Source organism: Corylus avellana, chromosome ca4 (genome assembly GCF_901000735.1).
Source record: "Corylus avellana chromosome ca4, CavTom2PMs-1.0".
Classification (NCBI taxonomy): domain Eukaryota; kingdom Viridiplantae; phylum Streptophyta; class Magnoliopsida; order Fagales; family Betulaceae; genus Corylus; species Corylus avellana.
Window position 1 is genome coordinate 29,229,436 of NC_081544.1, and position 12,908 is coordinate 29,242,343.

A 12,908-nucleotide genomic window follows, 5' to 3' on the forward strand; every position below is an offset into this window, starting at 1 on the left:
ACATGTCCTATAATCTAGCTAGCATGATTTTACAGATGTCTGCAAAAAGCCAAAGCATGTAGCTTTGATCTTTTTCTTTAATCTTTTTCAACGTTTATGTGAAAGTGAATTAGACCAAATACGCAAACCACCAGATGGCACCCCAAGGGATCTTTAGTTTCTATGACAAGATACAGAGGACTTCAACTTCACAAGAAACTTCTATTTAATTTCCTGAAACTGCAGAGAGATGTTCGAAGAAGATTGTCCAATATTAGGCTTGGAAAATCTCCTAAACTTGGCCCATCTAGTGGGGTTCTGTTCACTATCACCCCAAAGTACTCAAAACATTTAGAAATTACACTTGAAAATCTAATAAAAGTGGAAGAAACAGATTACACTTGATTATTTCAGTGGTGGTAAAACTGTATATATAGACTTCTGTTGTTAGAATATGGGTTTTTCTCAAAGATTATTGATTTACTTCAGTGGACTCTGATTGTGAAACCGCTGGATGCAATCAAATTTCATTAGTTGATTATCTATAAAAGATATCTTACTTTATGGCTTTTATTCTTCACAAATCACAACATCCATCGAAAGTGGAGATTAGTATAACAAAGTTGTGTTTTTATTCCCCAGTTTCCATGATGACTCTCTCTCTCTCTCTCTCATTGGTCTCATGGCAGAATTATGTGCTGAAAAAAAAAAGTAGAAGAGGTATATCCGTATATGCTAACAATAATAATGAGTTTGGCTTGCCTCCAATAACTCCTGTGAAAAAATAAACAATAGAGATGTGATGTTGAAAATGGGATGATTGGAAGAGTACTCCAGTTATTTTTTCACTATAAGCAGTTCTTGCCTTTCCTTGGGGGTTTCTAGGCATCCAGCAATCTAAATTTTTTTTAGAACTTCTATAAAAATAATACTTTTTATATGGTTGCCCCTCAGATGTTTAACCTTTTACCCCCATACAACATATCTACTCTTATGTCAAATCTTTATAACTTTAAATATGGATTTTGTTTTTACATGTTTATAGCAAACTAGAAAACTTTCGTATTTGAATCTCTTATAAGATGATTTTATAGATATACTCATTTTGTATATAGTTATAACTCATGACTTAACCTAGCTGTCTTCATGGGTATTTTCTCTCTTTGGTATTATATATTTTCTAGGGAATATTTGATCTCACATCTCCCGTAAAATGGTTTAAAGTAGACCTAATAGTTGATTCTCACAAAGCTGTATCCAGACAAGCTGAATCTAATTGAAGTGAGTTGATCGAATTTGGATTGGCATATTACGTTTACACCGATGGAGATGGTAAACCAACCCAGCTGCTCTTAACAACAGGGCTTCCCCTGTTTTTTTTTTTTTTTTTTTTTTTAAAAAAAAAAAGTAGAAAAAATGAAGAAATCCTTTGGCTCATGCTTAGGAAAAATGCTAGTTAATTTAGAGTTCTTTAAAACCACTTATAAAGTACAGTTTCACCCAAGGAACCAATATGGGATTTAGTACCCATACTCACCTTATGTGGTTATTCATCTTTCCTAACGTGGGATTGAGGTGTTACAATCTCCCTTCCTTAAATTATTGAGGTTCTTATTGGGTCACATCATGCAATGCTCAAGTACCACATGGAGTTACTAGATAGGTTGCTTCGCTACTATTTGTAATGGCTTAAGAAAAGCGTTAGCTCCATAAAATCACTTATAAAACCAAGTTTTACTTCATAAAAAACCAATCCGACTCGTGAGTAATGTGATTATCCATCTTCTTAATGTGGGAATCTTCTTAATGTGGGAATGCGGTGTTACATGTTCCGTCAAAGTTTGAGCCTTGATGGAGTGCTAAACAGGCCACCCTTGAGCAGTAATATAACAAGCTTTTCTCATCATTGTGATGAGAGGAGTCAAGTTCCATTCATAGGAAGCCAAGTTAAAAGGGTTCAACAATGCATACTTTTTTGATAGAAAACAAGAGGGTGGGAGGAAAAAGAAGCACATGACAGCTAAAGACAGCTTTTTAGCATGGAATTTGAATAAATGAAGACGTAGCCTGCAGCATGGATGTTCCCATGAAGCATCATCATCCTGCGAGAAGAAGAAGAAGAAGAAGAAACCCCACAAAGAATCCCGTGGTAGGGGAGCGGACCACAGGATATATTACTGTGTATTAAGTGTAGGATGGGCACATAATGTCAAAACCCATGAACCCAGCAAGCAACCGCGGCGGTGCTGACTTTGCAATGGGCCCCCCATGATTAATTTTGTTTGCTAAAAGATGCTTTGTATTTGGGAATTTGTCACATTAGACGCGTGATTTCTATTGATTTTGAATCTTAAACAAAACAACAACAACATCATTTCATTTCATTTTCGGATGTGAGACTTGTTTGACCACTTTCCAACGTCTATCATATCAAACAAATAAATATCTTAATCCCATTGATTTTCCTAATTATTGTGACTAATTATTTACCTTACAATATTAACAAGTATTCAAAAACAAAACAATCTAAACAGCTAATAAAGTAGGTAATGGCCAAAAGCATCAATAATGAAGTAAAGCATTATAAAAGACCATTTTAATTTCGGTGAAACTTGCCTATCACATTTTTTTTTTTTTGTTCCTGTGCAATCCTTTTGGGAGAAGTGTTGTTTGTCTAATAGATGACATAAAGCAGAGACAACTTAGACATTCAGTGTCGAACTTTAATCTGAGTGATTGCAACCTCTCTCAAAGGAGGGAGAGAGAGAAAAGGACCGAAGGAATTGCCCATTTCCTTGAAAAACTATTTTATTTGCGGTGAAGTTATAGGGTCATAATTTTGTTTAATTGTGGGACCAGATTGCTGGGGATTCATTGTATGTGTGAGAAACCTTCACAAGGTCTATGTGTCTAAACAGGTTTCGGATCGATAGAACACATATTCAAACAGGTAGGTTCCATTGAAAAACCTCTCACAATTAAAAAGAATCAGTTACAATCTTGTAATTGTGAGAAGCCCTCATGAGGTCTATGTGTTTGAACAGGTTTCAGATGAACAGAACACTTATTCAAGCAAGTGGGTTCCATCGAAAAACTTCTCACAATTAAAAAGAATCGGCTAAAATCTTGTAATCGTGAAAAGCCCTCATGAGGTCTATGTGTCTGAACAGGTTTCGGATAAATAGAACACTTATTCAAGCAGGTGGGTTCCATTGAAAAACCTCTCACAATTAAAAAGAACCGGCTACAATATTATAATTGTGAGAAGCCCTCATGAGGTCTATGTGCCTAAACAGGTTTCGGATCAACAAAACACTTATTCAAACATGTGGATTCTATCAAAAACCTCTTACAATTGAAAAGAATTAACTACAATATAGACAGGAATTACAACTGATCTCGATCCCTAGTTATCTTCCCATAAGTAGTTTTTGTCCAACATAAGAAAATTTTCCCAACATGCATGTAGTGATAGGTGAAGTGAATTCCCTTTGTGGTTTCTCTCCCTCTCCTATTCAGCTCCACTTATATTCATTGTATTCTTTCTTTGATTTGCCTAGGAAAATAAAATAAAATTGTAGAGATGGTTTTCACTAACCTTATTGAAAAGGTTTGCTCTCAAACTCCTAAATGAAAAAAGAAAAAGAAAAAGCTCTTTCCCAACAACAAAGATAACGACTGCATTTTTTATTTTATTTATTTGGAAGGGTGGAAGAAGCATAAGATAAACTAATAATCAAACAAAGATTCCGAGTTTAGTGATCGGGATGGAAAGTTGTTACATAACATTACTCTAATAAAGAAAATATTAAAAATGTATAATTATAATAATAAAAGGTTCTGCAAAATAAATAACATTCTCAAAGCTGGGGATCTCATTCGCCGGAGGCATTTTTAGATGGGCCAAAGCAATGAGAGGAATTTCCTTTGACATCAATATATAATGACCAATAATTAACCTTTATCAAAAGTAGCCAACTTTATTATAACTAACAACATTAAAAACGGGGGAAAATGTCGTTTTATGATGTTAATTAAGTAAAAATGAAAAAAAAAAAATGCATTATTATTCCTAGTATAGAAACTTGTGCTATCACAAATAATGCAACGAAAAATGATTGATGGTTAGTGATGAGGCCGCATACCAAACCCTTAAAAGCTAAGAATAGATAAGAAATGGTGATGGGAATGGGGAGTCCAATCACAACTGCTGCCTGATTGAAATGTAAAATATAAGCAGATCCCCTCTCCTCCTTTAACACAAAAGGACCATAAAAACACCAGACCACCCATATGCAGATGGTCTTCAATAGTGGTTATCTAGCAATAAAAGCAACCCTATTGGCTTTCAAGTCTCCCTATAATTGCAATGGTTGGAAAGTGTCTTTATTTATTTTTATGATAAGATAATTGAAGGCCTGATCTTGACTTATCCTTGTACTCCCCATGAACATGAATAGGACCTCTCTATTTCACTGACCAGCAATTGAAGGGGACAACCTCCAAAAACTTCTTTTATTCTAGGTAGATTTCTCCAGGAAGCCCTAGTTGCCCACCCTCAATCACTCATTCAGAGGAATGGGTATCGACACATTACCACTGGCTCTCACTCATTGAAGAGCTGCTACACCCGCAACCCGTTGTTGATGCCGAGTCGTCAAACCCATCAAAGCATCAACAAATGAGCCATTTCATAGTCAAGTTTACATTTCACATATCTAATATTGTATTTATTATCACGTCATTTAAAATTTTTAAATAGTGTTACATCATATACATCACTAGGTGCAAATTTCCAAATTCACATTAAACGACATTATGGTTGCTTGTTCTGAAGTGGATATTCACACTTGTATAAGATTTCAAAGCTAGAATATGCTATGAAATCCACACTTCAATAATCTTCAAGTCCAAGTTATCTCCGCAGTAAGCTAATTCCGGAAGAAAAATGAAAATGTAAAATAAAGGAAGCCAAATTTGACTCGGTACTATTAACAAAAATAGTATATTTCATAGCTGAGATGGTATATACGCGTAGCTACATGCCCAGTCCTTAACTTCAGTAGGTCTTCCATATCTACCGTACAAGATAATGCCAAAAATATAAAAAGAAAGCTCTCAAATAACTACTGAATTGATTGATCAAGTTAAAGATGCCATGACCTACTCATTTTATAGTTGCCTCTCGGTGGGATCAGTAGCAAGATCGAAACCGGGAGGTATGAAAACGATGTCATCCCACATTGCCGTAGAACTCTCCTGCAAAAAATCAATATAAGATAGGAGAAGAATTGAAAATCCAAGGAAACAAAAGAGGCAAATAAGCACACAATCTTCCATCTTCCGGCCAACCAACTAGATGATGAATAACTAAAAATTTTCCATACAGAGGCTCCTTACCTTCATGCCCTTAAGTACCTCCTCCAGAACAGCAACCTACAAAGATAAAATGAAATTAAGTCCATAGAACGAGAGACTTTGCCAACAGAAAGGCATGGAAACCCCATACCTGAATATCCCCTCGTCTGTAAGCAGGATTTAATTGGTTCTGGTCGCGAGCAGCCCTTAGTAGGGAATTTTCTAAATCCTCCTATAAGAATACCAAGACAAGAAGAACTATAACATGATATGAAGCCTAACCAGAATATTGCATGTCAAAAAGCATGATTTCCTAACTAACCTTTCTGAAAAAAGCTGGGCGATAGCTCTTGTTTTGGCTCTTTAGTATCAAGCTCCGTGACTGAAATCCAAATAAAACGGTTCAAGACTAGTATAGAAAATCATGTTTGAATGTACATGTCTGTGGACCAAAGTAAATATTATAATGACAAGAGAAGGCCATTTCTTAAAACCATGGTCATAGCAAAACCAGACTTTTTGGATTCACCTACCCACCCCCCCACAAGCCAAAAAGCCAGATTGAGTCTTGATTCGTGGTACTTTCCATGTTCAATTCACCAAACTAGCAATCCCAATGTACTGTATTTGTTCATCAATGTTGAATAAAAATGGAACATTTGGCTAAAACTTTATAAAAGAAACTATAATAATATAGGAAAGATAAATACTTGCCTATGTGTGCATACATACAAACACAACAGACATTACACGTATCAGTACATCCAAAAAAGCTTTTTGAAGCAAAGCCTGATCTTAAATAGGAAACAACCTAAGAATATCCCCAACATACTGCGTACTGGACATAGGAGTGTACCACGTACCCCCACCTATACAATGAACGCAAACACACCACTTTCCAGGTAACTTTTGGAAGAACAAATCTAACCCAGTGAAAATTGGACAGCTGAAGACAGCCGAATCTACATTATTTATTTGGCCAAAAAACCTGGCCAGGCAGTTTTCAGGATTATATTTTACAGCCACCATTGGTGTGTCTTTTAAGCTCAAACTTTGAAAGCAGTTATTAAGCTCAATCCTTACTACCACTTTATTCCAACTCCTATTTTACCAAATTACAACCTATATCTTTTCTAAGTCATGCAAGCTCTACATGGTATGGCCATGCTAAAGGCAAATAGAACAAGGATCCCAGAGCAAGTTTCCTTTTGACTCAAAGCCGCATCCACTACATGGCTCAAAAGGATAATGTTCATACAGGATGGCTACAGAAACTTAATAATCAATCATGCATCCAAAATGACAACAATAGCTTCCAGTGACTAGTATCATATACAGATTCTAATATGACTTGCATGCAATATGTTTCCACCATGCAAGTTAACAAGGGACAAATTAAAGAAAAAATAGATATATAATGAATATTACCATTTCCAATTTCTTCTTCACTAGAAAATAAGCACGTAAAATGTCCTTGAAGACCACCATAAAGGCAGTCATGGAAGAGGTAGCAGAAGCATGGTTTAGAGTGTTGCAGTTGCAGTGAGGGTGGCAGGCCATCATGGAAGAGGCAGCAGAAGCATGTTTTAGAGTGCAGCAGTTGGAATGACGGCGATGTCTTAAAATGATGAAATCTGGAGTTGGTGAAAAGCAGTGGTGGTGTGAATTGTTGGGGAAGAGGGACCATAATTTATGTTTGATATGTAAACAGGTTTGGAATTTTGAAGGTCTCTAACTTTCTAAATCACTAGAAACCTTGTTTCTAATAATTTTTTTATTAAGAACAAGTTTTTACCCAAACCTATCCATCCACATCTAAGCCTTACCCTACCATATTTGTATGGTATCCATGAAAAATGAAAGGAAATAAAAAAAACACACATACACACACATTCACCATGCATCCCAACAAATCCATTGCACAAACTACAGGTACGACAAGTATTCTGAGACGTCAACCATGCAATTTCTAAAATAGATTTGCTGCCATCTTCATTATACAAGGTCTAAAGTGGGAAATGCTTCATTCATTTATTTTTTCCTACGATTATTTTTTTTTTATGAATAATATTTTATTAAAAAAGCATAAAGCGCCCCTAAGTACACAAGCAATATACACAGAGGCTCCAACCCAGGCCCTCAAACCCAAACCCCACAAACCCAAAACCCGACAAACCCAAATCCCACAACGGCAAAATCCAAGACCCCCTGATGCCCTCAATGCTAGATGGCCTGAGACTTGCCTTTCCCCCTAAAGATTATTATGCATTATTATATGTTTTATTCAATTATTAAAGTAGGTTTTACGTGTCTTGAAAATTCCTTGTTCTCTCAATCAACATATATACACACACACACACACCCCCCTACGCAGCATGTGAATCATTTAGACTGGACGTTGCTAAGAAAAGAACCTGGAAAACTGGAACCCCAGAGAAGCCATCATCAGAAATACCAGCCTTTTCCATCTCCTACACACAGAAAAAGAAATCATTGTTAATATGTACTGCAGCACTGCTACGATAATGATTATAAATTAGGTAAAATCAAATAATTTTCTTATACAAAAAAATTTCAGAAAAGAGTAGGAACTAACGACATATATTTTTGGCTGGGAGAACAGTTGCATCATTATCAAGCTCACATTCTTCTTAAGAGAAGTATTCACGCAAAATTATTAAGACATTAACTGTTCAAATATTCTATTTATCCTTTATTACACACCTTTCAAACATACTTTAAGCATATAAAAAATTATGATTTTTTAACTCAAAAAGTAGGACATAATGGATTCAACAAAATCATAAATTGATCTTACATATTTTGGCTGGGAAAGTGTCTCAGATTTAGTGCCAATACAGCAGAGTTCAATAAATTCATTTCACATTCAGTCCACAGTCCTCCAGTTGAAGCACACCCAAATGGGCATACATGAAGTGCTCTTATTTCTCCAATAACGAGGCGGAGGAGGGAGGTAAGGGAAAATAAAACTGAGAGAGAGAGAGAGAGAGAGAGAGAGAGAATCAATGATGTGATGACAACTGATACTACCCTTAGTACCCTATGCCATGCACCGAAAAGGCAACGCCAACCAGCAAGTGAGTAGTTGTCGGAGTGTATCTCCTCAACTCAACCATGGAAATAGCAATTTTGTAATTGCTTTTATCATAAGTTAATAGTCAAGCAAAGAGATTGTTGCAATTAACCACTGTTAACTTCATAGCAGTAAGGGTTCCTTTCCTAACTGTTTCATTGAAGATAGTTCACTTGATGAATATAAATTTTGCTTGTCTGTGTTGCTCATGATTCTAGTTATTGGCTCACAAATAGCAAACACATATTCAATATAGTCGCAACTAAAAACAAAACCTAATGCTATCATCTGGTATATTAGCTTAATGAAAGATCAGATTAATCCGTACTGCCCAAAATGAACAGCCAGCTGAACCAAAATGTATCAAGGATTACCAAATCCTAAGTTCTACAATCTTTTCATACAGTTTACCCTTCCTCTGTCTCTAACCTTCTTTTCAATAGGATGAAAGTGTTGGTGTGAGGAAGAGTGTTAAATATCCTGTCATATGAGAGCTTCCCTATGTGTGAATTTCATGCACAAGCCAATTGAAGCCTTCCTGGCAGGCATTTTCTCAGAAATTGTTTCCAAAGAATTTCACAGGCAACTAAAATTTCCGTTGGGGACAAAGAGAAAAGGTTTATATTCTATCTATACCACATATCACTGAAAGTCGGGATTAGAATGAAAGCTGTAAGACGTACATATGTTCGGAATTCTCATTAAAGGTAAATAAACCGTGGAAACTCTTAACTTATTTTGTTGAAGGTTAGGGAGAGGTATCATATCGAGGTCTGAAACCCCGGCTCACATAATATCGGATAAATGGCAGCCTATACAACCATCTCACAATTAGCACAAGTAGTGTTCCAAAAACCTAAACCAAATTCAAATGCCGAAAGCACAAGAACATATATATATATATATATATCAACTTTATGCCACTAAATCTCTCACCCTAAGAGCGTTTTGGACTTGCGAAGACTCCGGAATCAACCTGAAGGCCACCCCATCGAGCTTCAAGTGAAAGACCTGTAAGAAAGAACAAAAGCCCATTAGACTCCAACTCCACCAATTTTATTCTCTTCCTAAACACCGAGAATGCACTGAATTAAACAGTAAAACCAAGAAATTCAACCACCCACCTTATTCAGAGCAACAGCCACCACCTTGGACCCACTTTGCATTGAGGGGTCCAAGCTCCTAATCTGCTCAAGAAGCGCCTCCGCGTCCTCTTTCTTGAAACAGAACAACCCGAGAGATTTCCTGGTCGAGACGCCCGAAACCAGCACGAACTCATCGACCGCATTGCTTAGCGCGTAGACGGGCACGCCCGCCAGCCGCTCTTCAATGGCCTCGATCGACAGGGCGACACGACCACCACTACCACCAGATTGGCTAGCCGGCGCGACCTGGGTCTTATTGGGTTCGGCAATCCGAGCCCAGACCGGGTTTTTCCCAGAAGAAGAGCCCGAAATTTTGGGGTCCAGGGCGTGTTTTGCATGGTTCTGGAAGTTGGAGACGGCAGATTGAATGTGGGTTTTGAAGGAAGATGGGTTGGGAAGGTTGTGGAGGAGCTTAGAGCAATGATGTTGGAGGTCAGAGAACGCTCGTTGGAGGTTGAGTTGCGGGGGTTGTTTGGAGTTTTCGGGATTCATTTTCTCGGGAAAGGAAGGGGGTGTGGTCAAGTTCAAGTGGAGATTGAGTGCGAATGAAGTAGTGATGAACGAGGGGTGAAGACTGAAGAGAAGAGGGGTTTTGGGTGAAGGAAAAAGAGGGTTTTGGCCTTTTGGGTGGAACTTGAGACCCACAAAAGTAAGTGATTGTGAGCCAAAAAGGGGGGAAAATCAATTGCACCACAAGGTGTTACCTTGCCCTAAGTTTGAAAATCCCATAATATGAGACTAGACAGGGAATGTATACGACACAATACATTGTTAATATATTGTATAACTAATTTGTTTGAAATAAAAACAAAATAAGATTTTCCTGAGCCGCTTCATTAGCTTCTCTCCTAACACTAACACGCTTCACTTGCCACCCTTGTAAGCGCCTTAGCATTATTAAACATCATCAATCACTTGATCATATCGACTCTAATTCCTTCCCTTTCAATTAAAGTATCTCCTTAAAAATTGGCATTATGCACATTCATATAACAGCTTACTAATGCCTCATCAATGACAAGGCCCATTATACTTGGTTTTGAATCACACATGGTGATCGGGATACATCCTTAATGATCTCTAAATATTATGGAAATTTTTATTGTAACATCTCGGTCTTATATTGAAAAAATGAAGAATAGTTCACATAAAATAGATGATTTATAAAGATAGTCATAAGTACTAAATTTCACATTGCTTAATTAATATGTGAAATTGGACTTTATAAGAAATTTTATAGAAACTCTAAATTAAGTATTCCTTTTTGAATTATAGCGCAAATGTATCTAACACTTTTTTCTAAGTTAAGCTACCTAGTAACGTTAACTAGGTCATGTGAGACTTAATATTCATAATTATTTTTATAAATCATTGACATTATATATGTGGGCTACTTCTAATTTTTCCAGTATGAAACTAAGGTATTACACTCATCCTGCTTTTCTTTGTCCACGGTAACATCCTAATTTACTTTAACAAAACCAATGAAAGAACAGGCAAAGTACACTTACAACCGATTTATGTTGTTGTTGACGTAAAAAGGGAAGAGAAACTCATAAGAGGAGAAGGAAAGAGAGACCAATTTTTCAATTGACAAATACAATTAGTTTTTAGGGAAAATTATAGTTTACTCCTTAAAGTTGACAGAGTTTTTTAATTCGAACACCAAAGTTTTAATTTTTGCAATCCAGCTTCACAAAATTCCAATTTTTTTTTTTAATTCGACCAATATTATCCCAAATTTTTCATACTGCCCATAATTTTTATTTTTTATAATAATAAAAAAATTTGGGAGTGCAAAAATGGCCCGATAGCCCCCTGATTTTTTTTAAATTTTTGTTATAAAAAATAAAATAAATAAAAATTAAGGGCAATATGAAAATTTTTGGATACAATTAGTCAAATTGAAAAAAAAAAAAATAGAACTTTGGGGGGTGGATTGCAAAAATTGAAACTTTAGTATTCGAATTGAAAAATACTGTCAACTTTTCAGGGTAAATTGTAACTTTTCCTAATTTTTAAAGGTGTGGAAGCAATGTGCCACTAAGACATGGTGGTCACATGTATCATTGACCAAATATTCACTAATGATCCCATTGAGATTCATGCAAATATTTTTCTGAATTACTAGTAATTCAAACAATAATATTTGTCAACTCTCATTTTACAATTAACCACCCACTCTTGTTGGCAATCTCAACAGTGAATTAATGAAAATCCAATCGAGTAACCTCTTGTGTGCATAATGGAAATGGGAGAAAATATGTATTCAAACTTCAAACCAATAGAATCCATGAGAGATATTCGGATATTCCCATACCGAGCAGATTTTCAGTATAGTTCATCCAATACCCTATTATGGCGCTTTGTGACCCCACATTTCCGATTTCATTGATATTCTTCTTCTTTCTCGGTAAAAAGGACACAATAGTCAGTAACTGATGCCATCCAACAACTAACATTATCAAATGGAGTAAGATAAGCATTGATGTACGACAATATTTCTCTAAAGATAAATTTTATTTATTTATTTATAATATAAGGGAAAAGAGTTCAGTAAAAAATACTATAATTGAAAAGAAAGAGAAATATATTATTTTATTTCCCCCTAATATTTAAATGCAACCATGTTTATAACTATGCACTGGATAAGGACTCTATTGAAATTCTAAAGGCTTCTTTGAGTGTGATTTTTTTTTTTTTTTGGGTATTATTTTCTATTATGATTTACCGAATTCGCCCTAAGCATTGATGCTGCTCTGTGACTGCATATTGCTAATTCTCTTAAGAGGAGAAATTTGTTTGTAAGCCTAATATTCTTCTTCCCTAAATTATTGATTTTATAGTACATTTGTTTTTGTTGAAAAAAAGATTAGATATGGGTTTAAACAGGAAAGAAATTAGGATTTTTCATTTAGGGATTAAAAGAATGAACGAGGGATAAATTACAATTTTTAGGCAATAAAAAAAAAAAAAAAACATATTTAACCATATATAAATATTTTTAAAACAATTTTTTAACTCTCTCTCTCTCTCACTTTCTATATATATATATATATATATATATATTATTTTTTTGACATGTCCGCACAAGAAGATGGAGGAGATTCAAATTAGTGACCTCCGCTTCATGAAGCGTGATCCACAGTCGATTGATCTACCTCTTGAAAACATATATAAATATTTTAGGGTAAAGTTCATTTAACCCTATCACTCCAATAATAATCTACCACTCAAACTATCAATTGCGACAATTTACCTCCCAAACTACCAAAACAATGACAATGTACCTCCACTTTTAACAAAATAACAAATTTACTCTTACTAAAATA

The 12,908-nt window shown here is 35.6% G+C and overlaps 1 protein-coding gene across 1 annotated transcript; it reads right to left on the reverse strand.

Moving 5' to 3' along the window:
- Window positions 1-4,970: 4,970 nt before the first annotated feature.
- LOC132177753 (protein TIC 22-like, chloroplastic) lies at window positions 4,971-10,258 on the reverse strand. Its single transcript, XM_059590198.1, has 7 exons — window positions 9,556-10,258; window positions 9,368-9,442; window positions 7,752-7,808; window positions 5,660-5,719; window positions 5,489-5,569; window positions 5,380-5,415; window positions 4,971-5,238 (listed from the first exon to the last, which is right to left on the reverse strand). The coding sequence occupies exons 1-7, from the start codon at window positions 10,066-10,068 to the stop codon at window positions 5,152-5,154; spliced, it is 909 nt and encodes a 302-aa protein (XP_059446181.1). The 5' UTR covers window positions 10,069-10,258; the 3' UTR covers window positions 4,971-5,151.
- Window positions 10,259-12,908: the final 2,650 nt, after the last annotated feature.

Excerpts from the sequence above, each read along its gene's own strand:
- LOC132177753 (XM_059590198.1), bottom strand. The coding sequence starts at position 10,068 with ATGAATCCCGAAAACTCCAAACAACCCCCGCAACTCAACCTCCAACGA. Across the intron at positions 5,720-7,751 it reads CTGGGGTTCCAGTTTTCCAG|TCACGGAGCTTGATACTAAA; the intron begins GTTCTTTTCTTA and ends TTTGGATTTCAG. Across the intron at positions 5,239-5,379 it reads AGGTACTTAAGGGCATGAAG|GAGAGTTCTACGGCAATGTG; the intron begins GTAAGGAGCCTC and ends GATTTTTTGCAG.